Genomic DNA, 22,869 nt, shown 5'->3' with positions numbered 1-22,869 from the left:
TTTCCACTCCTGGGTTATTCCTTGTTACCGGGTAACACATTCCCGGAGCACAAATACTGGGCATGGAAAAGAGCTGCAAAGGCTTTTGCACCCCCTGGAGCAGCACAAGCACCCCCCTCCTCCAGCAGCTGCTGATGTAAATCCCAGCTGGGATTTGAAGCCAGGCTGGGATTTAGCCTTTGTTTTCCATTGCTGTATCCATTGTTCCCAAGGAAGATGTTGTGCTGCTCCTCAACCAGCAGCTCCAGTGCCTAAAGGGGCTGCAGGGAACCTGGAGAGGGGCTTGGGACAAGGGATGGAGGGACAGGACAGCCACAAGTGCCATGGATCCTCAATGGATCAGAAAGCCCATTTCCCTACAGGAACGCAGCCGGGCTGTCGGGAAGCCAATGGGCACGTCCTGGTGTCCATTGACCCCTGGGGCCACCTTTGGCCAGTGCCGTGTTTGTGCTCAGGCCTCTGGATAAGTGTTCCCACTGGGGATAACACATCCCATAGGGAAAAGCACAGCACTTTGCCAGCCTGATTCACCCCATAGGGGTGCACAGGGAGGGTGGCAAGGAAGGAAAAGAGCCAAGGAGTGGTGTGATCCCGGCAGCATCACCTGGGCAGAGCCCACCTCTTCCATGGGCTCCCCCCTTTGCCACTGGCCGTGTCCCTCCTCCTGCTGCTCTTGGCTGGGTTTGAGCCTGGCTAAATTTAGGTGGATCTATTTCAACACCGTCCCCTGCCCTACGGGGGGACAGGGACAGAGCAAAGGTGGCTGCGGAGGGAAGAGCCGGGAGCGCCGAGCCCTGCGCTGGGAGCTGCTTCCCTCGTTCCCACCCTCCCTTCCCGCACCAGCACCCTGGGGTTTATCCGGATCCGAGGCCATGGAGGTGCCCGGGATTGAGGGTGGAGTTTCCCCATGGAGCAACCTGGCTGTCGCTTGGGGTAGAGCTGGGTGACGAGGACAAGCCTGTGTGTCCCGCTGGGAGCCGGCTCATCTCCGGAGCGGGTTGATGCTGGTGAGTGGGGCAGGGATGGGGGAATGAGGAGTGGGATGTTGGGTTTGGCACCCAGGGGTGCTCCAGGTCCCACGTGGCTCCAAACCGAGGGAGCCCTGCTTGGCCCAGCAGGAATCATCCCCCTGCCCTCATGGGTGCTTCAGAGCATCTCCAACCCCTCTCCAGCCCCATTGGGATGGGGGCATCCCAAGGAGAGACCCATGGCAGGGCCTGGCCAGAGCCACGTTTCTCTGCTCCACATTAACCAGCCCCTTATCTATCTGTGAAGCGCAGGGACAGGTCCCCTCTGTGCCACCCCCTTTGAGGGGACACCCGACCCTATGAGCTCCAAGGTACACAGGGGCAGAGCTGGTGGGACTCAGGCACCAGGCACCCGAGGATGATCGGAGCACGCAGTCAGTGCCTGCTGGTACCTTGTACCACGAGCTCTGGGTCTCACGCCCCCATGTCCCCATTGTCCCCTTCCAGCACAGCTTTGTCCTCGCTGTCACAGCATCGCGTGTTCTCCCCCTGGATACCTGCCCCACGAGCCACGGATCCAGCTGGCAGGGACGGCTCTGTCCCTGTGCCAGCCACAACAACCAGTGGCAGCGGCAAAGGGAGCTGGAAGGTGCCAAATGGAGCTGCTGGGACTGAGATCTCCCCCTTTTTGGGGAGCGGGATGGGAATTACAGCTCTTCTCCCTGTCCCAGTTGTGGTTTACACTCCGGAGCAGTGGCAGCAGCAGTAGGATGGGCTCCTTGGGCTGCCTGGGGTACCAGGGTCCATCTCCATGGATGTGATGTGAGGGGCTCATCTCACACAAGCTAAGGGGGAGGAAAAGATCAAGCAATCCTGGTTTCCACGGCAGGGCCTGGACCTGGACCTGGATGAGCTTTGAGGTCCCTTCAACCAAACCATTCCATAATTCCATGAATTTGGCTTTTCCACTCTTGTCCCCATGCTCCAAACCCTCATTTTGGTGGCGACAGCACCAGGCCTGATGCAGCCCCTGTTGCATCCCACAACATTTGGGTCCCCTTCGCACTCCTCGCATCCCTGCTGTGACATCCCTGGAGCTCACGGATCCTCTCCATGGAAGCTGTGACCTCCTGACACGCTGCCTCGGGATGCAGCATGGGAGCTGCAGGGCTTGGAAGCAGTCACAACCCCAAATCCATGGGGATTTTGGTACCTCCAGCAGCTCCTATCGGATCCCACCTCCCCTTTGCTTCCAGGGGCTGTGCTGAATGAAGGGGACACAAGGCAGAGGGTGAGCACCCCCCAGGCTCTGCATGGATTGGAATGGGGAAACCTGCCTGCTGTAAGAGCCCAGGGCAACGAGAGCACCCCGGCTTCTTCCTCCCAGCGCTCTTCCTCCTCCTCTTCTGCAGGCATGGTAAGGAATTGCATGGACAGAGCCACGGACACCCACAGGAGCATCAGGGGGGTAACTGGGAGCTGACTGGAGGGAGTGGAAGATGCTCTCATTGCAGCATCTGAGTGCCCAGAGGGAAGCATCCCCACCAGCATCACCCAGGGAATCCTCCATCCCCCTGCTCTCCCGCAGAGGTGTTTTCCCTTTTCCCTCTATTATCTCCCAAGATAAACCGGGGAGCAGCCACATCCCAAGGTCTCCTAGTGAGAAGCACCAGCCGTATCCATCCCTCCATCCCTCGCTTTCCTTCCTGCATCCCAGGGGCTGTGCTATGGGTGAGCTGACCTGCATCCCAGCACCTTGCCCTGCCCATTCTGCATTCCCCTATGGATAGGGCAGCTGTTCCTAAATGATCCCTATTGGGATGAGCTCCTCAGCTCTCCTGGAGCTGTGGTACCCGGCACTGCCTTCTGCAGCACGGAGGCAGCACGTGTGAGGGGCAGGATGCCCTCAGTGCAGCCGAGCCGCTCACCTGATGCAACCGCACATCCCAGCCAAGGCTGAAATGGGAAGAAGGGGTTTTCCCAGCTCAGACATTCCCGATTGTCCCCTGGCAAGCCCCGGGGTGAAGAATCCCACTCGGAGCCACATCCTGGGGCCATAGGCACAGCTCGTGCTCTGGCACTCGGCCGTGCTCATGTGCCGGGTACCATCCAGCTGGATACAGGACTCCCAGTGACTTTCCTGCAGCAGGAAAACCGGGATTCATTCCCTTCCAGCATCATCCAAACAGGCCACAGGGCTAGTTACAACAGATTCAGGACATCCTAATGCTTCCCTCTGCCAGCTTCCTGCAGCAGGAAAACCGGGATTCATTCCCTGGCATCATCCAAACAGGCCACAGGGCTAGTTACAACAGATTCAGGACATCCTAATGCTTCCCTCTGCCAGCTTCCTGCAGCAGGAAAACCGGGATTCATTCCCCAGCATCACTCAAACAGGCCACAGGTTTAGTTCCAACGGGGAGATACGGAAGCGCCTCCATCAGGAGACGCTGGGAGGGGAAGGGGCTGCCCTTTCCCACCTTCACACTGCATCCCGTGCCTTCCAGCATCCTCCCAGTGCAAGATCCTGCGCTGCAACTCAGAGTACGTGGCGGCCACGCTGAACCTGCGCGGCGCCGAGCGCAGCGCCGGGTACTGCGATGCCCTGCGCTCCTACTCCCGCTGCACCCGCAGGACGGCGCGCACGTGCCGCGGGGACCTGGCCTATCACTCTGCTGTGCACGGCATCGAGGACCTCATGATCCACAACAACTGCTCCAAAGAAGGTCCCACATCCCCGCCCCGGCCCCGGCCCCCTCCCAACCATCAGGGCTTGGAGCCGCTCGCTATGTGTGACTACGAGAAGAGCTTTGTCTACAAGCACGGCCAAGCGCCCAGCTACCAGCACTGCGCCGCCTTCGGGGACCCCCACATCCGCACGTTCCATGATGACTTCCACACGTGCCGGGTGGAGGGCTCCTGGCCCCTCCTGGACAACGAGTACCTGTTCGTGCAAGCAACCAGCTCGCCGGTGGCCAAGGGCTCCAATGCGACTGTCACCAGCAAGGTAACACTTGGGGATGCTTGGGGATGGTGGGGATGCAGGAAGGGCTTAGGGTGCTCCCTACACCCTCTAAAGTGGCTGGAGGGCAGGTTAACCCACATGGGAGCAGCAATGAGGGTCTGCAGGAAGGAGTGGGATGAAGGTCCTTGAGGGGACATTCCCCATTGAGCTGGATGAGCTTTAAGGGCCCTTCTGACACAAAGCATCCTATGAGTAGGAGGAAACACTGAAACAGTTTGCCCAGAGAAGCTGTAGCTGCTCCATCAAGGCCAAGGTTGGATGGGGCTTGGAACAACCCAGTCCAGTCGTGGCTTTAGATGACCTTTAAGGCCCTTTCCAACCCAAACCCCTCTGTGATTCCATGAGTGCCGTTTTCCCCAAGGGACTGTACCAGTGGGGGAAAGCTGGATGAGGGATGGGGCCATGACCAGCAAGACCAACCCCGTTGGGATGCGCTCTCTTGCAGCTCACCATCATATTCAAGAACATGAAGGAGTGCATCGACCAGAAGGTCTACCAGGCGGAGATAGACAACCTCCCCGCTGCCTTTGAGGACGGCTCGGTGAACGGCGGCGAGAGGCCGGGCGGGAGCAGCCTGGCCATCCGGGAGCGCAGCGCCGGGCGGCACGTGGAGATCCGCGCGCAGTACATCGGCACCACCATCGCGGTGCGCCAGGCCGGCCGCCAGCTCTCCTTCTCCATCCGGGCGGCCGAGGAGGTGGCGCGAGCCTTCACGGAGGAGCAGGACCTGCAGCTCTGCGTCACCGGCTGCCCCCGCAGCCAGCGCATCTCCCGCTCCGAGTGCTGCCGGGGACCGGTGCCGGCCGAGGTGGCGCGAGCCCTGTGCAAGGAGATGCTGCCCGTGGAGGACGTCTACTTCCAGTCGTGTGTGTTCGATGTGGTGACCTCCGGCGATGCCAACTTCACCATGGCGGCCCATGGAGCCCTGGAGGATGCCAGGGTCTTCCTTCCCAATGCAGAGAAGCTGCACATCTTCCAGGCTGGGGCGGGCTGCTCACGGGTGTCTTCTTCTTCCTTCCTCCTCCTCATCCTCACCTCCGGTCTTTGGGTTGTTCTGTTGCACTTTTAGCTCCGGGTGGCGTTGTGTAGAACTCAGGGAAGCATCCAGCCCTTCCGCCAGCCTGCCCATAGGGGTAACACGTGCTGCCTCCAGACCCATGCCTTGCAGAGGGAGATCATCTCAGATCAAGTGCTTCCATGGCAAGAAGGAGTCAGAGGCCTTTGGAGTGAGACACCGGCTGCACCGACTGAACCCAGTTCCTCTCCTGAAGGCAGAACTGCTTTTGAGTTCCTTTTCCTAGCGAGGACTTTGCAGCCATAGCAAAGAAGAGGAGATGGCCAGGATGAAAACCTCTCTGCCCCTCAAAGCCTTCCCATAGACATGCACTTCTCCAGTGTTCCTACAGCAGACTTTACCCAGCAACCCAACAGATCCAGGAATAACGAGCTCAAAGCCCAGTTTTAAGCAGTCACAACTTGTTGTCTGGTGGATCTGGGCCCTTTATCAGCTGCTCCCAAAGCGATGCTGGAGCAGAGCAAGGCAATGAGTGGGTGAGTGGAGTGTTGAGATTTTGGAGCTGGGAATCAACCATTTCGGACTGTATCCTCCTCTCTTGGGATCAACAGCATGCTGGTTTCCAGTGCTGGGAGCGGCGGGATATCAGGTCTCTGACCTTTCAGGCCATTTGCTATTGCCCCTTCTTGCCTTGGCACTCGATGCATCCAGTCCTGGTCTTTGAGTCCCAGGGAGGAAAACCACCCCTTGGTGTCTTTCTCCCTTGGGATTCCCTGTCACTGTCTCAATCCAACCCGGCCCACGGGGTTCACCTGCAGAAGAGGATTAATAATGGAGACCCGGAGCTCTATCAATGGGCAGATAAATGCAGAGGGGAGGCCCAAATAGATGTTTAATGTATGGAAGAGGTTTTAAGAGTTCCATATGATAAGAAATCTTTGCCGTATGCAAAGACTTCTCCTTCTCCCATTAAAGAACCTGGAACCAGCAGAAGAACCTTGCAAAGCCTTTTGGAGGCAGAGAACTCCCAGGGGGATGAGAGGGATGCAGGAATGGATGTGCCGAGCTCTAGGGCTGCTTTTCCAGCTGCCATTTCCATCTGCAGTTCCCTTGCTCAGTGCTTTGGGTCTGTGCATCCCCTGGTTCTTCTGCAGGGAGCACAGAGAGTCAATATGGGAAGATGTCGTAGATCCCTCAGCATCTTCCCTCCTCCACACGGGGACGAGCGGGAATGTTGTTCCATCTCCTGCTTGGTGCTCACTGATCCCCCCAGGGTTTTGACATTAAAGTGTCTATTTTTGAAGCCCTCATTTCCTGTCATCTGTGTCTTTATTCCTTTGCTGGGCAGCAGCAGGTGAAGATATTAATATCTTGCCTTCCACCCACTGCTCCTTTTAGCTCTGGAGCCGCTCGTGCTTTATATACACATGCACTGAATGAGGAGAGGACGCCAACCAGCCCTGCGCTCCAGCACGTTCTCATAGGAGCAATGTTCTCCCTAGGGATAAAACCCAGCGTTGATCGTGCTGCAGCTCCTTAGAGAACCAGGGTTCACTTGGTCCGGTCATAAAAGGTGCAACACTTGCAGGGTGAAGGGTCTGCAACAGCACCCACGGATGCTACACAACATCCTGGTCATGCCACAGGGACACATTTGATGATGTGGGTTAGGATGGTCCTTTAGATTTTGGCCAGTGGAGCCAATCAATAGGAATGTTCTAGGGAAAGGGAGGTTTTCCTAATGGAGAGATGAGGATCTGGACAAAAGAAGGCTCAGGGGGGCCCTGATCGTTCCCTACAACTGCCTGACAGGAGGATGGAGCCAGGAGGGGCTGGGCTCTGCTCCCAAGGATCAAGGGATGGGACAAGAGGAAACAGCCTCAAGCTGCACCAGGGGAAGCTTAGATGGAGACTGGGAAGAGTTCGTCCACCCAAAGGGTGCTCAGGCATTGGAACAGGCTGCCCAGGGCAGGGCTGGGGTCACTGTCCCTGCAAGTGTTCCCAAACCATGCAGACAAGACCCTCGGTGCCATGGGTTAGTGCTGAGGAGCAGATGGACTTGATGATCTTGAAGCTCTTTTTCACCCTCGTTGACTCCATGATTCTCTGATCATAGGAATATATATAATATCTTCTCACAGGGCTTCCTAACACTAAACCATACTGGGAGCATCATCCAGATGCTCCTTGGAGAGACAACTTTGGCCAGCGCCCTATGGAAGAGCTGGAAGAGACCCTAAAATAGTCCATGTTGAGGGCTGAAGCTCCGATTGTGCTTGGAGCAGGTATTGGGCACCCACAACACATCACAAGGCCACCTCACATGGGGCACAGATTAAACCCGAGCTGCAGCATCAATGGGGACGGCGCCTGTTGTGTCCTCTGCATGCTCCACCTCTGCAGAAGCCCTTCCACAGCCCCGTGAGCACAGGAGGGACCTTTCCAGCCCTGGCAGACTGGAGCCTGCGCTAAGGGAGTGGAACGTAGGCGCGGATCCAAGCACCCTGATGTCAACAGGAGCATTTCCATTGACGTCAATGGCTGGGATTGAGCCATTCCATGGCCCGGTTTATGTCACCTGTTGAAACAGACACCAGCATCTTCCACAATGAGCCCACTTTGGACCATTCTGCATCCACACTCCCAACCTGGGCTGTTGGAGCAAGGGAACTCCTGGCCTGGATCCAACCTGGGCTCTGCCTGTCCCGGGAGATGGTTCCCTTGCAGGAAGGGGTGAGAAGCCTGGTACTGCCTGCTCCACTTTGATCCCATCTCATTCCAGTTTCTAGTAAGGGAAGACGTGCCAGGGCATGAGGTGTAGCAGCCAAACCTGCTGCTTCTGTGGGTCATAAACTACTCTGACCATCATGCACATTGAGCAGTGTCACCAGCAGGGAACAGGGATAGGGACAGTGGCTGACACATGGGATGTTTCCTAATGTTTCTCCTCATTTGGTATGAAAAACCATCTCAGAGCACAGAAGGGCAATGAACTGGAGGTAAACTGCCAGTGGCATTTGGACCTACAGAGATCCACATGGTTTTGAGCCTCTTACAGCCGTTTCCTCCTTACAGATGCCCAAAGTAAAGCTCAGTGCTAAACATACACACGGAGCATCCTCAAAACACAAGGGATTGGCTCAGGGCAGCCAAATTGAGACCAGCCTCACTTAAGCATGGTGCCTAGGAGAGGGCAGGCCAAATACACCCATATCCTGAGCCTCGTCCGTGTGCATGGGGAATCCCTCCCGTGTCATTCCCGGCCAGGCCTCTAGATGTCCACAGAACCCAAAGGACGAGGAAGGGAAGTCCTCACCCCGAGCCACCGCCGAACGCTCCCAGGACGGTTCCGGTTCCATCCCAGCCTGGTTTTGCTGGGGTCAGTGAAGGTGAAGGAGGTCAAGGAGGGGGTCCCCACACCCCAGTTTTAGCCACCCAGCCTGGTTCTCTACATCCACATCATCTCCATCTGATGCTGGGGGTGAGCATCTCCAGTGAGGGTCCCCTTGCTCCCATTCACACACTGGGAGCCTCGGAGTAACTTTGGGTGCTAAAAGGGAAGAATTTCCCCTTTTTCCCATCTCTCTCCAGCATCATCCAAGGGACAAAGGGATGAAGCAGGGATGGAAACGCAGGAAACCTTTTGTTTTACACTGCTTTTCCCTCCCTTCAGGCCACCAAAGGCAAAGGGGACCCCGTGGACCAGTCGGGCCACGAGAGGAGCTGGATTTGCTCTCTGAAGGGGAAGGTTTTGCCCGATGGAGCCCAGGAGAGGTCACGCTCTCCCAGCGGGAGGAAAGAGCTTAAGCAGAGCCGGGAGCAGATGATGGACACGGGACTTTCCACGCTCTGCTTCAAATTCCTCCTTGTTTATGGCTCGGTTCAGGCTCTCGTCACAGGCTCCGGTTTTCCCTTCCTCTGTTACAGCACCGGCTGCAAGAGAAGGGACCACATCCCATCATGTTAAAGAGCCGCCGGCGCCTGTGTCCAAGCTGGGAATGCCGGGAAGAATTCTCCCTGTTCAACACGGGGAAAAGGGGACCTTGATCCATGATCCGGCCACAAAGCCCCGTGCACCCCTGTATTCACAGAGTCATGGAATGAGATGGGTTGGAAGGGACATTAAAGCTCATGTAAAGCCAAGGGCATGGGACAAGCGGTGGCCTCCCAGGAGCCACCCAAGCCCTGGAGCCGCTTGTTTTCCAGTGGAATCGTGAGATTTATCCATCATGTTCCCTGTGCGCAAACAACCTCGCCAGAGGAAATGCCTTTTCCAGCCCCGTTCCCGACCAGGCACATTCTGTCCCATTGTGAATCCCTTCCTGCCCCACTCCTCCCCTCCTCGCTGCCTGGAATTTGCTGGAAGCAGCCATATATGGTGAAAAACATGGAGAAAACTCCATGGAGAGGCCACAGCTCCGGCATGGACCCACCGTGTACACTGGTCAGGATGCTGGTGCCAGCTGGGATAAAGGGCACTGTGCCGGGAGAGGAGTTTTGGCTCCCAATAAGCTAAACCAGGGAATCCCCACTAAAGAAAGGCTTTTATCCACACCAGGCTTTTTTCCCGAGTAGGATCCAGACGGGTGGTGGGAATCGGGGCAGTTTCCAGGGATCAGGATCAGCTGCTCTTGTGCTGCCCAGTTCCTCCTCCATGACCCACGCAGCAGCGCCAGCTCCCCATGAGTCACCCCAGGGCCTGGCTTCTCCCGAAGCCCAACCCCAAAGCCCTGAAACCCAGCTATTCCCAGTGCCTAAGGCAGCATTCCCGGCCGTCCGGGCAGGAACACCGGGACAAGGCTCTGGCTGTTCTCTTCATCCACCTTTGCTCACAATTAAGGCGGCAGGCGGGATGCTCCAACCAGCATTCCCTGTGGGAAACAAGCTGAAAGGGAGGGAAAATGCCTTAAAATAGCTTAGGAAGCTCCCAAAAGCTGTTCCCTAGAATTCCCAGCGGCTTCTCTTCCAATGCCCTTGATGTGTTTGAAGGGGACATTTTGAAGCTTCCTTGTTTTCACAGTATAGAATTGCTCAGATTTTCCAAACCCCGTTGTCGAAGCCAGGGTGGGAAACGTGAAGCGTGTCCCTTAGGACATTATGGAGCGGGCAGGAATTGCCAGCTGGATAAGGGTTAGGAGAGCAAAGGGCAGGAGCTGATTGACAGCTAAAGAGAGGACCTGGGCCGTGGAACGTGCCTTTGACAGTGCCTTTGGCAAGCTGAGGCCTCCATCATCCTTTGACATTGCTGGAATGTGCTTTACTGTCCACGAGCAGAGCCAGGGGCTGGATACGGCTCCCATGGATAGACGGGCACCAAAGGAAACCGGAGAGGGAGAGCGTAAACAGGGCTCCTATGGCGCAGATCCAAGCCGGGGGCTTTGGGATTGAATATCCCGGAGCTGGCAAGGCTGGAAAGCAGTTTCTCCTTGTTTTGCCAAATCAGAACAAACCCATTCTTCATTAAACCAGCACGTTTTTCCTGGTGCGCAGCGGATCCGATGGGATGAGATCGCTGGCACCAGGGAAAAGGTGCAGTTCTTCCATGATGGACCCCGTTGGGATCCGCTTTGCTCCCAGAAAGGGAATTTGTCCTGTGGCTTGGCAGGAGAACAGTTTATACCCTGCACCTTATCGGTTTATGCTATCAGGTGTGAATTGACTCCGGGGGAAGGACGGGATACAGAGCAAGAAAAACAAGGAGCGTGCCAGGAACACAGGGACAAACAAGCTCCAGAGGACAATGGAGACAAGGAGGCACTAAACCCCGACCCTTTTCCTCATGCCGGGTGGGGAGGCTTCAGGAACCCCCGTTTTCCTTTTCTTGCTTCCAACCCCCCCCCCCCCCCCCCGTTTTCCCATTTCCTGAGCTGTTAAAGGATTAATGGCTTGGAAAACCAGGGGGCAAAACAGCCCGAACTTGCCTACAAGGGATAACTGTGCAGGGAAATGAGCTGGGAAAGCACATTGGAGGGTTTCATAGTGTTGAAAGGCTCCGTTGGGGGCGATGCACTGTGCTGCTCCCCAGTTCCCAGCTGGATGTTTGGGAGGAGGGGGCCGTGCTGACCATGGGGTGCGGTGTTTGCCACCTCTTTCTCTCCCTCTTGAGGAGCAACACATCCACCCCACCGTGTTTTATACAGCACCATGGCTGGGGGGAGGCCTCTCCAAGGTGAGGTTTCGATCCCCAACCCCAAATCCACCTTTTTTTCACCCTAAGTAATTGGGGGGGGGGGGGGACACGGGGCTGAAAGGAGACCAAGACGGAATGTGGGGACACCGGGGGGGGGGGGCACTGGGGAAGGGGAGGGAAGGGGGGAGCCCCCATTGGGATGACGGCAGCACTCCGGCCGCTCCCAGTACACCCAGTACAGCCAGCACAGGGCAGACCGGCCCGAACTGGGCTCGGCTTCCCCCGCCCTCCTGCCTGGGAACATGACATCCTGTCCCCTGCTCCCCATTGGCCACCGCCGCCGCCAGCGCTCGCTCTCCATTGGTCCGCCGCGCTGTCACTCCGCCCCCTTCACCTTCTCCCCCCCTCCCTCCTCTCCGCTGAACACGCTCCCCTCTTCTTCACACGCTGTCCACGCTCCGTACTCCGTGCTCTGATTGGCCGGCGGGGTTGTAAACAAGGCGGCCGCAGCCAATGGCGGCGCTGATCACGCGAGCAGCACGCCTGTCCACGCGCCCTCGCTGTGGCGCCGCTGGCATCAACAGGCGCGGGCGGAGGCGGGGCCGCGCGGCTGAGGCTATAAAAGGGCCGCGGCGGGCGGGTGCCGCGCTCAGAGCGCCCCGGAGCAGCGGAGAAGCGGGATCCGTGCGAGCTCGCGGGCTGCAGAGCCGAGGGTTCGAGACCCAGGCGCGACCGAAAGCAACCGGTTTGCGAGTTCTCTTATTCCGCAAGAGGGAAGCCAGCTGCGCGCAGCCATGGTGATGTTCAAGAAGGTGAAGACCTTTGTGATGACCTTCAGTGAGCCAGAGAAGATCTACTGCAGCGGGGAGAAGGTGGTGGGACGGATACTGGTGGAGGTGGCCGAGGTCACTCGCGTCAACGCCGTCAAGGTGCTGGCCTGTGGCGTGGCCAAAGTCAACTGGACCAAAGGGCCCCAGCAGTGCAGGCAGGAGATGGAGTACCTGCGCTTCGAGGATGTCCTGACCCTGGAGGAGCAGCCCACTGGTGAGGAGATGGGGCTGGGAGGTGGGGAGGGAAGGGCTGGAAGGGGTTTTTCCTGGTTGGGAGGCTGGGCGGTCATGGTTCAGTTGTGCTGAGCAGGCTGAGTGGGGTTGGATGGTGGTGGAGTTCTAAGAGGAATAAGGATGTTCATTGAAACTTGTGCAACAAAAGGGCTTGGTGAAGGCAGGTTCAAAGTTGGAAAGCTGGGGGCTAAAACTAAAGTGTAGAGAAACCATTGGGTGTTGTGGGGCTCAGGGAACAGGCACGGAGTTGGCCTCGGCTGGGGAGCCTCACCCAAGGGCCAGAGTCTCTTCCTCTGGGCAGGTAGAGCGCCTTCTGCAGCGCTCCCATTGGGAAGGCACGAGTGAGGGACGTGACAAAGTGTCCCAGAGATAACGGGGTGACGTGAAGTCTTGGCAATAGAGAGCACTGGGAGCGCAGTGTTGGCTGTGGCCCATCGGGAAGTGGTGTCCCAGCCTGGGGCAGGGATGTTGTTAGCAGTGAGGAGGAGACACGGGGCTGTCCTGGGGGCAGGTGGAGGCAGCTCTTGGCCAACAGCTTCCCTTGCTCCTCCCCTGTGTGAGCAGAGCTGAAGAGAACACTGAGGAATGAAACTGGTCCTTCTCACACTTTGTTCCCCTTTCTTACCCAGATGGGGATGGCTCTGTGATCCTGAGACCCGGCAACAAATACGAGTACAAGTTTGGATTCGAGCTTCCCCAGGGGTAAGTCCCTGATGGAACACTGCTTCCTAAAATGGGATGGGGATGGAAAAGAAGCTTCCTGTTGCCTTAGCTGTGCATGACGAGCCTCTCCTTCCACAGCCCCCTGGGCACCACCTTCAAGGGGAAGTATGGCTGTGTGGATTACTGGGTCAAGGCTTTCCTGGAGCGCCCATCCTATCCCACTCAAGAGATCAAGAAGCGCTTCGAGGTGATGGACCCAGTCGATGTGAACACTCCGGAGCTGCTGGTAAGTGCTGGGTGTCTCCAGGTATCCCAGGGAGAGAAGCCCTTGGGCAGGGTCGCTCCGACCTCTAGCATTAAGGCTCCTCTAATGGGCTTTGCTGCTGAGTGCAGATTAAATACTTAGCTCTTAAGAAGCCCTAGTTGGTAGTAGCAATGTACACTAGGGTGGATAAGGGGAAGCACTTCACTGGGAGACACTCAAAAACCTCATGGGGGATTGGAAGCTTTGCTTGGAAAACCCAAAGGAAGCAGGATGGGAATGGCGGATGGGTTCCACCTGGGTAACAGTGTCTCTCTTCCACAGTCTCCAGTTGCTGCCAAGAAGGAGAAGAAGGTGTCGTGCATGTTCATCCCCGATGGGCGTGTGTCCGTCAGCGCTCAGATCGACAGGAAGGGGTTTTGTGATGGTAAGAGCCTCTTGGAGCAGGGGAGCAGGCAGAGCTGGATGGGGGGGATATTGAAGTGGGCATCCAGCAAGGAAAAGGCTCCAGTCTTAACAGCCAACATGGTTCCTTCCCCAGGTGATGACATCTGCATCAATGCCGACTTCGAGAACACATGCTCACGCATCGTGGTGCCCAAGGCGGCCATCATCGCCAAGCACACCTACCTGGCCAACGGGCAGACCAAGGTCTTCACCCAGAAACTCTCCTGTGTCCGGGGCAACCACATCATCTCGGGCATGTCCGAGTCCTGGCGGGGCAAAACCATCCGAGTGAAGAAGCTCAAACCTTCCATCTTGGGCTGCAACATCCTGCGTGTGGAGTACTTCCTGCAGGTGAGCACCGCAGATCCCTGCTTGTCTGGGGGTGAAGCCTCCCTGTCCTTGGACCCCAACATATCCCTTACATCTCCTGGTCTCACCCTCACAGATCTACGTGAGCGTCCCAGGCTCCAAGAAGATCATCCTGGAGCTGCCCCTGGTCATTGGCAGCCGCTCGGGCATCGGCAGCCGCAGCTCCAGCATGGCCAGTCAGGCCAGCTCCGAGATGAGCTGGGTGAACCTGAACCTTCCCGATGCTCCTGAAGGTGAGTGCTGAACCCCACAGCTCAGGCAGGGGGGTGCTCATAGGGGTGCTGGGGATGCAGCAGTGAGCTCATGGCTCCCTTCATCCCTGCAGCACCTCCGTGCTACCTGGACATTGTCCCTGAGGACCACCGCCTGGAGAGTCCCACCACGCCGCTGCTGGACGACACCGACAGCTTTGACAGCCCCATCTTCATGTACGCACCCGAGTTCAAGTTCATGCCACCACCCACCTATACGGAGGTGAGTGGGGTGAAGACAATGGGATGGTGTTTCCCATTGGGATGAAATAGATCCCTTGGGATCTACAGAGCCCGCTCTCTTTCCTCCCTCAGGTGGATCCCTGCATCGCCAACAACAACGTGCAGTGAGTTGAGGGCGACTCTTCGTGCTTTTCCCGGACTGTTGCCGGCCGCCAGGCGGTCCCAGCGCCCTGCCCCGGGCAGTGGGCATGGAGGAGGTGCTGCAGCGTCCTTCCGAGCCTGGGTGTTCCCTCGGGACCTCGCCTTGCTGCCGGAATCCTGTGGAAAAACCAGTCCCGGACTCCCGAGGTGCTTCCCTGGAAACAGGGGAGCCTCGAGGTGGAGGTTGCAGAGCCAGGGGGAAGAAGAGGCAGATCCAACCCAAAGAGACTTGATTCCAAAGCAAAACCAAGCCAGGGATGCTGTCCATAGGGATACAGCGCTGCCTCTGATCCAGTTTGATCCACCATCCTCAGGGACCTCGGGTCTGTGCCAGGATGTGCCATGAGCATAGTTGGTTGTTGCTCTTTGAGCGTTGTTGCTGCTGCCACAATAGAGAGGCCACGATGGAGGGAGGCCTCCTGTGGAGGCTGAGTTGTTCCCGAGTGCTGGAACCAAACTCCATCGACTCTTCCCTGGAAAAAGGAAGAGCTCTGGAATCTGGAATGCCTCCACTGTGGGCCATACGGCAGCAAGTTCTTTTTGTACTTGTTTTGTAGTTAGTTGGGGTGGGAGGGGAGGAAACGGGCTCTTTTGTACCACTGACACCGTGTGCCCCTGTGGGGTGACGTTTGTAATAAAGATCCAGTGCGATTGCCACAGCCTCTGGAGTCATGGAATGGGTGGGGTGGGAACGGACCTTAAAGCTCATCTGAAGCCATGGGCAGGGACCCCTTCCACTGGAGCAGGATGCTCCCAGCCCCTGTGTCCAACCTGGCCTTGAGCACTGCCAGGGATGGGGCAGCCACAGCTTCTCTGGGCACCCTGTGCCAGCGCCTCAGCACCCTCACAGGGAAGAGCTTCTGCCTAAGAGCTCAGCTCAGTCTCCCCTCGGGCAGGTTCAAGCCATTCCCCTTGCCCTGTCCCTGCATCCCTTGTCCCAAGCCCCTCTCCAGGTTCCCTGCAGCCCCTTTATGCACTGGAGCTGCTCTCAGGTCTCCCCTTCAGGAGCCTTCTCTTCTCCGGGCTGCCCCAGCCCAGCTCTCTCAGCCTGGCTCCAAGCAGAGCTGCTCCAGCCCTCGCAGCATCCCCACGGCCTCCTCTGTCACCGCAGAGCTGGAGGCAGAGCTTGTGGGGTGGGGGGGTTACCCCGTTACCCCTCCAGGGAGCGGTTTTCCCACCCCGGGAGCCGCGGCTCCCGCTCCCCCCGCGCTGTTTTCCGGGGGATGTGGGTGAAAGTTGACGCTGGTTCGAGGAACGGGGCCGGGAGAGGAAAAACAGCCTCAGCCTTGGCTCCGCTCCTCACCCCTGCCCCAGTTGGCTCCGGGCCCGGCTCCACGGTGCCGGCTCCCACCGGGCCTCAGTTTCCCCAGCGCTTATCTCCCTGCAGGGCTCAGTGAGCTCTTATCTCTGCCGTGCCAGCCTGGGTGGGCGCTGACACCGCAGGGACACGGGCGCATCCCCACGGCTCCCTCCGGGCCTCAGTTTCCCTCCTTGGGGCCATGGTACCCGTTGCTCCAAGGCCATGGCACCCGTTGCTTTGTCTCCTTGTGTGCCTCAGTTTCCCTCCCCAGGGGCACAGCACCCATTGCTCTGGAACCACAGCACCCACTGCTCCAGCTCCCTCTGTGCCTCAGTTTCCCTTCCTGGGGCCATGGCTCCCATCTCTCCAGCTCCCTTCCTGCCTCAGTTTCCTTCCCCAGGGGCCCAGCACCCATTCATTGCTCTGGAACCACAGCACCACTGCTCCAGCTCCCTCTGTGCCTCAGTTTCTCTCCCTGGGGTCATAGTACCCATTGCTTCAGGGCTATGGCACCCATTGCTCCAGCTCCCTCCGTGCCTCAGTTTCCATTCCTGGGGCCATGGCTCCCATCGCTCCAGGATCATGGCCCCCATTGCTCCATGCCCATGGCTCCCATGGCTCCAGGACCATGGTTCCCATCGCTCCAGGACCATGGCTCCCATCGCTCCATGCCCGTGGCTCCCATGGCTCCAGGACCATGGTTCCCATCGCTCCAGGACCATGGTTCCCATCGCTCCAGGACCATGGCTCCCATCACTCCATGCCCATGGCTCCCATTGCTCCATGCCCATGGCTCCCATTGCTCCATGCCCATGGTTCCCATCACTCCATGGCCATAGCTCCCATCGCTCCATGCCCATGGTTCCCATCGCTCCATGCCGATGGCTCCCATCGCTCCAGGACCATGGCTCCCATCGCTCCAGGACCATGGCTCCCATCACTCCATAGCCATGGCTCCCATTGCTCCATGCCTATGGTTGCCATCACTCCATGCCCATGGCTCCCATTGCTCCATGCCCATGGCTCCCATTGCTCCATGCCCATGGTTCCCATCACTCCATGGCCATAGCTCCCATCGCTCCATGCCCATGGTTCCCATCGCTCCATGCCGATGGCTCCCATCGCTCCAGGACCATGGCTCCCATCGCTCCAGGACCATGGCTCCCATCACTCCATAGCCATGGCTCCCATTGCTCCATGCCTATGGTTGCCATCACTCCATGCCCATGGCTCCCATCACTCCATAGCCATGGCTCCCATCACTCCATGGCCATGGCTCCCATGGCTCCGGCTTCCTCCGGGCCTCAGTTTCCCTCCTTGGGGCCATGGTACCCATTGCTCCAAGACCATGGCACCCGTTGCTTTGTCTCCTTGTGTGCCTCAGTTTCCCTCCCCAGGGCACAGCACCCATTGCTCTGGAACCACAGCACCCACTGCTCCAGCTCCTTCTGTGCCTCAGTTTCCCTTCCTGGGGCCATGGCTCACATCTCTTCAGGACCATGGCTCCCATCGCTCCAGGTCCATAGCTCCCATGGCTCCAGCTACCTCCCTGCCTCAGTTTCCCTTCCTGGGGCCATGGCTCCCATCACTCCATGGCCATGGTTCTCATCACTCCATGCCCATGGCTCCCATCACTCCAGGACCATGGCTCCCATTTCTCCATGCCCATGGCTCCCATGGCTCCAGCTACCTCCGTGCCTCAGTTTCCCTTCCCAGGACCACGGCTCCCATCGCTCCAGGGCCATGGCTCCCATTGCTCCAGGACCATGGTTCCCATTGCTCCATGGCCCCCATCGCTCCATGCCCATGGCTCCCATCACTCCATTCCCATGGCTCCCATTGCTCCATGCCCATGGCTCCCATGGCTCCGGCTCCCCCCGTGCCTCAGTTTCCCTTCCCAGGACCACGGCTCCCATCGCTCCATGGCCATGGCTCCCGTTGCTCCATGCCCATGGCTCCCATGGCTCCCATGGCTCCGGCTCCCCCCGTGCCTCAGTTTCCCTTCCCAGGGCCATGGCTCCCATCGCTCCAGGGCCATGGCTCCCATTGCTACAGGACCATGGTTCCCATCGCTCCATGGCCCCCATCGCTCCATGCCCATGGCTCCCATCGCTCCATTCCCATGGCTCCCATTTCTCCATGCCCATGGCTCCCATGGCTCCAGCTACCTCCGTGCCTCAGTTTCCCTTCCCAGGACCACGGCTCCCATCGCTCCAGGGCCATGGCTCCCATTGCTCCATGCCCATGGCTCCCATGGCCCCCATGGCTCCGGCTCCCCCCGTGCCTCAGTTTCCCTTCCCAGGACCACGGCTCCCGTTGCTCCTGCTCTGCCCGTGCCGCGGCCGTGCCCCCCCCGTGCTCTCCCGGCCCGGCTCCAAGTGGGTGAAAGGTCGCTGCTGCTCCAGGCCAAGTATGGGCAGGAAGAGCCAGGCCCGGGGGGGGCGGCGCGAGGGGGCCACGGCCACCGGGACCCCGACACGGACCCGCACCCCCCCCCGCCGGTGTCATCCCCAGTGTGATCCGCCAATGGGATCCCCCAGTGTGATCCCTCCAATGGGATCCCCTCAATGTGATGTCCCCAATGTGATGTCCCCAGTGTGATCCCCCCCAAGGTGATGTCCCCCCAATGTGATCCCCTCAATGTGATGTCCCCAGTGTGATGCCCCCACTGTGATCCCGCAAAGGTGATGTCCCCCAAGTGTGATCCCTCCAATGTGATCCCCCCAATATGATGTCCCCCCAATGTGATCCCCCAAATGTGATGGGGGGATCAGCATGATGTCCCCAAGGTGATATCCCCCCAGTGTGATTCCCCAAATGTGATGTCCCCCCAGTGTGATGTCCCCAAGGTGATGTCCCCAAGGTGATGACCCCCCAATGTGATCCCCCCTCAATGTGATCCCCTCAATGTGATGTCCCCAGTGTGATCCCGCAAAGGTGATGTCCCCCCAGTGTGATCCCTCCAATGTGATCCCCCCAATGTGATGTCCCCCCAGTGTGATGCCCCCAATGTGATGTCCCCAGTGTGATGTCCCCAAGGTGATGACCTCCCAATGTGATGTCCCCAGAGTGATGTCCCCAATGTGATGTCCCCAGGGTGATGTCCCCCCCAGTGCAATGTCCCTCAATGTCGTGTCCCCTCTGCACTGTGTGTGTCCCCCCCCCCCACTGCCTGTCCCAGCCCCTGGCACTGGGCCTGCACTGGCTCCAACCGCACTTCCCAACCACTTCCATTTGCTTCCAACTCGGCCAAAGGTCCTGGGACAAACAGGTCCCGAGGGGACAATGGGGGGGAAGTTGATCGCCCCCCCCCCCAACCCCCTTCCCATGGGATTGGGGGCAGCTCCCCCCAACCCCGCTCCAACCCCAGCCCCGATTCCCCTCTTCCCAGGGCCTTCCCATCTGCTCTTATGCCTGGGGATGGGGCTGGATCCTGCCCCGGGATGGGGCTGAGGGGTGGGAATGGGAACAGACGCTGGATTTATGGAGCTGTTGCTTCCCTGTGGGTGTTTATGAGGGAGAATGAGCCATAAACAGGATCCCGCGGGGGGGGGGGAGTGCACATGAGCCCCACGTGAGCGGCTCCTCCTTGTCCCAGCCTTGTCCTCCCCGTCGGCACAAACAAGTTCCCCTTTCCCGTCCAAATCCCTTTTACCCCCAAAATAACTCCCCTTTCCCCCCAAAATCCTCCTTCCCCCCCCAATCCCCTTTTCCCACCCAAAATCCACCTTTTCCTCCCCAAAATAACCCCTTTGCCCCCCAGAACCCCACCTTTCCCCCTCCATTCACAGCAATGAGGTGGGCAGGGGTCTGGGTCAGCCCACTTTGGGGTTGGGGGGGGTGACCTGTGATCAAACGCCGCTTCCTCCCCCCCCTTTTGGTGGGCTGCTCCTGCACCCACCGGGCTGGAGCTCAGAACCACAGGGGTTAATGGGGGGGTGATATTGGGGTGTCCCCCCCAGCCCTAGGACAGGCAAAGGTGAGCCAGAAATAGAGAAATTCACTTTAATCCACCCAAAATGAGTTAAAAAAATCACAAGTATTAAAAAGCTGCTTCAAAAAAGGGGGGGGGGTGATTGCAACCCCCCCATCTCTAAAACCACTTCCCAAAGGGACAATCCCACCCGCCCCCAGCTTGGGGACAAGGCCGGGGGGGCTGCAGGGGATCGGGACCCCCCCTCCCAAGTTGGGGGGCAACGGGGGAGCCCCATGAGCTGCCACCACCGGGGTGCGGCCCCCCAGCTCCATCCCTGTGGCACGAGTGCCCCCTGGCGGCTGGACGTGGTGGTGATAGGAGGGGTGACAGAGGACACCCCAATGTCCTGGGAGGGTGACAGGGGACCCCAATGTCCGGGGGGGGAACAGGGGACCCCAATGTCCTGGGAGGGGGATAGGGGACCCCAATGTCCTGGGAGGGGGACAGGGGACCCCAATGTCCTGGGAGGGTGACAGGGGACCCCAATGTCCGGAGGGCGAACAGGGGACCCCAATGTCCTGGGAGGGTGACAGGGGACCCCAATGTCAGGAGGGGAACAGGGGACCCCAATGTCCTGGGAGGGTGACTGGGGACCCCAATGTCCGGGGGGTGAACAGGGGACCCCAATGTCCTGGGAGGGTGATAGGGGACCCCAATGTCCGGGGAGGGAACAGGGGACCCCAATGTCCGAGGGGGGGACAGGGGACCCCAATGTCCTGGGAGGGTGACAGGGGACCCCAATGTCCGGGGGGCGAACAGGGGACCCCAATGTCCTGGGAGGGTGACAGGGGACCCCAATGTCAGGAGGGGAACAGGGGACCCCAATGTCCGAGGGGGGGACAGGGGACCCCAATGTCCGAGGGGGGGGCAGGGGACCCCAATGTCCTGGGAGGGTGACAGGGGACCCCAATGTCCGGGGGGGGAACAGGGGACCCCAATGTCCTGGGAGGGTGACAGGGGACCCCAATGTCCAGGGCGGGGACAGGGGACCCCAATGTCCTGGGGGGGTGACAGGGGACCCCAATGTCCAGGGGGGGGTCAGTAGACGGCCTCGTCCATGTTGTCATCACTGTCAGCACCAAAGTCCTCCCCATTGTCGAAGTAGGACATGATGTAGTCGGTCTCCTGGGGGGGGTCATGGTGGGGTGAGGAGGGACACGGGGGTCCTGCGCCCCCCCACCCCACCATGGCCACAGCCATCACCCCAATGGGGTTCTACTTCGCCCCCCCAGGCCCCACCTCACCTCTTCGTGCTCTTCCTCGTCGTACTCCTCTTCCTCCTCCTCCTTCCCTTCCTCCTCCTCTTCCTTCTCCTCTTCCTCCTCCGATGTCACCTCCTCCTCCTTCTTCTCCAGACTCTGGGGGGGAGGGGGATCCCCACAGCGTTATGGGCACCCCAAAACCCCCCGGTGTGGGGACCCCCCCTCCCCACCTTTCACCACCGCTACCTCCAGCTTCTTTATGGCCTCCTCCTTGTCGAGCGCCACCCGCTCCTTGCACTTGGGAACGAGGATGGTGGCTCCTGCGGGATGGGGGGGCAAAGGGGAGCGGTGCCTGATGGGGACATGGGGGGGACATGGAGGGGAACATGGGGGGGGCATAGGGGGACACTCACGGTTCTTCCGTAGCCGTCGCACCCGGATCTTCAGCTCGTGCGGCAGCCGCCTCCAGTCTGGGGGTCAGAGCAAGGGGATGGGGACCCCCAGGTCCCTTGTCCCCCCCACAAGCCCCTCTGTCACCCTGCCCCTCAAAGCCACTTCTTGTCCCCCCCGAGGTCCCTCTACCGGTTGTGTGCCCCCACCTGGGTTCCAGTCAATGGCGCTGTCAACGGGGCTGGAGAGCTGGTACTTGTCCGAGTAGCGCTCGATATCTGGGGGGTCCCAGAGCAGGGGGGGGGTCAGTGGGGTGCTCCCTGCAGGCTGGGCCCCCCGACCCTTCGACACCCCCCCCCTCCCCGGTACCTCTCCGGGGTGCCCCAGGCTTTACGAAGTAGGGGAGGTTCCTCATGGCCCCCCTCAGCTCCTGCTTCAGCGCTAACATGTACTCGCCCTCCTCGCCCCCCGGCAGCGGGGCCGCGCGGTGCTCCAGGGGCTGGGGGGGGATCAGGGCATTGAGCACACCCGGGCTCAGCCCCCCCAAAGGACCAAGGACCCCCCCCCCCCAAAGAACTCACCGGGAAGAGCGGGGAGGGCTGGAGCGTGGGGGGGGGCAGCGCCTCCCCCTTCCCGATGCCCACGGCCTCCACGTTGAACGTCATCTGCCCCCGGCCCCGGCCGCGGCCCCGGCCCGCCATGGCTGGGGGGGCGCGGGGGGCGCTGGGGGGGGAGAAGAGGCGGGGATTGATGGGGGGAGATGAGGCAGCCCCCCCTGAGCTGGAGGGAGGACCCCGGGGGTGATGGGGGGCAGCCGGGACCCCCAGGACACGGGACCCCCCCTCCCGGGGCACGGGGGACGTGGAGGGGATCGGAGGGGACAAGGCGGGGGGGGGGACACGGACAACACGACGGGGAACTCCCCCCCCCCCCCCCGTGTCTGATCCTGATCCCGATCTCGATCCCGATCTCGATCCCGGTCCCGGTCCCGGTCCCGGCCCTGGCCCTCACCTCGCGCATGCGCAACCGCTTCACGTGTGTCCGGGGTCGCTGCAGCAACGCGACGTTGCGAAAGGACCGCGCTGATTTGCGGATGGAAAAGCCAATTAGAGGGGAGGAAGCAGAAAAGGGGCGGGGCGGAGGGAGGGGAATGAAGGCATGAATGGGGAAGGGGCGGGAGTGAATGGGGACGGGGCCCGGGACCCAAGGTGGGGGTACAGGAGGTCCCTGTTTCCCACCCCTCTGCCCTGGCGCCTCTGAGCCTCCCAGCGCTGTGGCCTCACTGCCCCATAGCCCCACTGCCCTACTGTGATGTGGATGCACAGCCCCGTGGTTCTCCACACCCCTTCCCAGCCCCACTGCCCCAGGACCCCCAAATCTCCAATACCTCCTGGTGCCCAGCCCCATGGCCGCCAGACCCCGT

The 22,869-nt window shown here is 59.7% G+C and overlaps 4 protein-coding genes across 6 annotated transcripts in view; 3 read left to right on the top strand and 1 right to left on the bottom strand.

Annotated features, from left to right (window-relative positions):
- Window positions 1–22,869, top strand: part of PEX11B (peroxisomal biogenesis factor 11 beta) — an 83,811-nt gene that overhangs the window by 25,874 nt on the left and 35,068 nt on the right. The window lies entirely within an intron of this gene.
- HJV (hemojuvelin BMP co-receptor) lies at window positions 722–6,318 on the top strand. Its single transcript, XM_061364376.1, has 4 exons — window positions 722–1,007; window positions 2,225–2,385; window positions 3,476–3,975; window positions 4,439–6,318. The coding sequence occupies exons 2-4, from the start codon at window positions 2,292–2,294 to the stop codon at window positions 5,060–5,062; spliced, it is 1,218 nt and encodes a 405-aa protein (XP_061220360.1). The 5' UTR covers window positions 722–1,007; window positions 2,225–2,291; the 3' UTR covers window positions 5,063–6,318.
- Window positions 11,896–14,679, top strand: TXNIP (thioredoxin interacting protein). Of its 2 annotated transcripts, XM_061364375.1 has the most exons (8): window positions 11,897–12,182; window positions 12,832–12,904; window positions 13,004–13,151; window positions 13,452–13,554; window positions 13,669–13,925; window positions 14,020–14,176; window positions 14,269–14,417; window positions 14,510–14,679. In XM_061364375.1, exons 1-8 carry the CDS (start codon window positions 11,933–11,935, stop codon window positions 14,543–14,545), a joined length of 1,173 nt encoding a protein of 390 aa, XP_061220359.1. In that variant the 5' UTR covers window positions 11,897–11,932; the 3' UTR covers window positions 14,546–14,679. The 2 variants fall into 2 exon arrangements, with proteins under 2 accessions (XP_061220358.1, XP_061220359.1); XM_061364374.1 differs by having other exon boundaries at window positions 11,896–12,182; window positions 13,452–13,925.
- On the bottom strand, window positions 20,819–22,564 carry POLR3GL (RNA polymerase III subunit GL). 2 transcript variants are annotated; one of them, XM_061364388.1, is made up of 8 exons: window positions 22,458–22,564; window positions 22,028–22,169; window positions 21,816–21,945; window positions 21,656–21,724; window positions 21,470–21,526; window positions 21,303–21,376; window positions 21,099–21,212; window positions 20,819–20,979 (listed from the first exon to the last, which is right to left on the bottom strand). In XM_061364388.1, the coding sequence occupies exons 2-8, from the start codon at window positions 22,145–22,147 to the stop codon at window positions 20,893–20,895; spliced, it is 651 nt and encodes a 216-aa protein (XP_061220372.1). In that variant the 5' UTR covers window positions 22,148–22,169; window positions 22,458–22,564; the 3' UTR covers window positions 20,819–20,892. The 2 variants fall into 2 exon arrangements, with proteins under 2 accessions (XP_061220372.1, XP_061220371.1); XM_061364387.1 differs by lacking the exon at window positions 22,458–22,564 and having other exon boundaries at window positions 22,028–22,212.

The sequence above is a fragment of the Neopsephotus bourkii genome, unplaced genomic scaffold (assembly GCF_033783945.1).
Source record: "Neopsephotus bourkii isolate Nb327-2 ecotype Australia unplaced genomic scaffold, CSIRO-AGI_Nbou_v1 NB_1233, whole genome shotgun sequence".
In the NCBI taxonomy this organism is placed as follows: Eukaryota; Metazoa; Chordata; class Aves; order Psittaciformes; family Psittacidae; genus Neopsephotus; species Neopsephotus bourkii.
Note: the sequence above shows the minus strand (reverse complement) of the source record. Positions and strands in the feature narration are given on the sequence as shown.

What these genes read in the sequence shown, in the direction of transcription:
- HJV (XM_061364376.1), top strand. Translation starts at nt 2,292, where the DNA reads ATGGGGAAACCTGCCTGCTGTAAGAGCCCAGGGCAACGAGAGCACCCC. An exon ending in CCTCCTCTTCTGCAGGCATG is followed by an intron (nt 2,386 to 3,475) that starts GTAAGGAATTGC and finishes CGTGCCTTCCAG; the next exon opens with CATCCTCCCAGTGCAAGATC. An exon ending in ATGCGACTGTCACCAGCAAG is followed by an intron (nt 3,976 to 4,438) that starts GTAACACTTGGG and finishes GCTCTCTTGCAG; the next exon opens with CTCACCATCATATTCAAGAA.
- TXNIP (XM_061364374.1), top strand. Translation starts at nt 11,933, where the DNA reads ATGGTGATGTTCAAGAAGGTGAAGACCTTTGTGATGACCTTCAGTGAG. An exon ending in GTGTGGAGTACTTCCTGCAG is followed by an intron (nt 13,926 to 14,019) that starts GTGAGCACCGCA and finishes TCACCCTCACAG; the next exon opens with ATCTACGTGAGCGTCCCAGG. An exon ending in CACCACCCACCTATACGGAG is followed by an intron (nt 14,418 to 14,509) that starts GTGAGTGGGGTG and finishes TTCCTCCCTCAG; the next exon opens with GTGGATCCCTGCATCGCCAA.
- POLR3GL (XM_061364388.1), bottom strand. Translation starts at nt 22,147, where the DNA reads ATGGCGGGCCGGGGCCGCGGCCGGGGCCGGGGGCAGATGACGTTCAAC. An exon ending in AGCCCTCCCCGCTCTTCCCG is followed by an intron (nt 21,946 to 22,027) that starts GTGAGTTCTTTG and finishes ATCCCCCCCCAG; the next exon opens with CCCCTGGAGCACCGCGCGGC. An exon ending in ACGAGGAAGAGCACGAAGAG is followed by an intron (nt 20,980 to 21,098) that starts GTGAGGTGGGGC and finishes GACCCCCCCCAG; the next exon opens with GAGACCGACTACATCATGTC.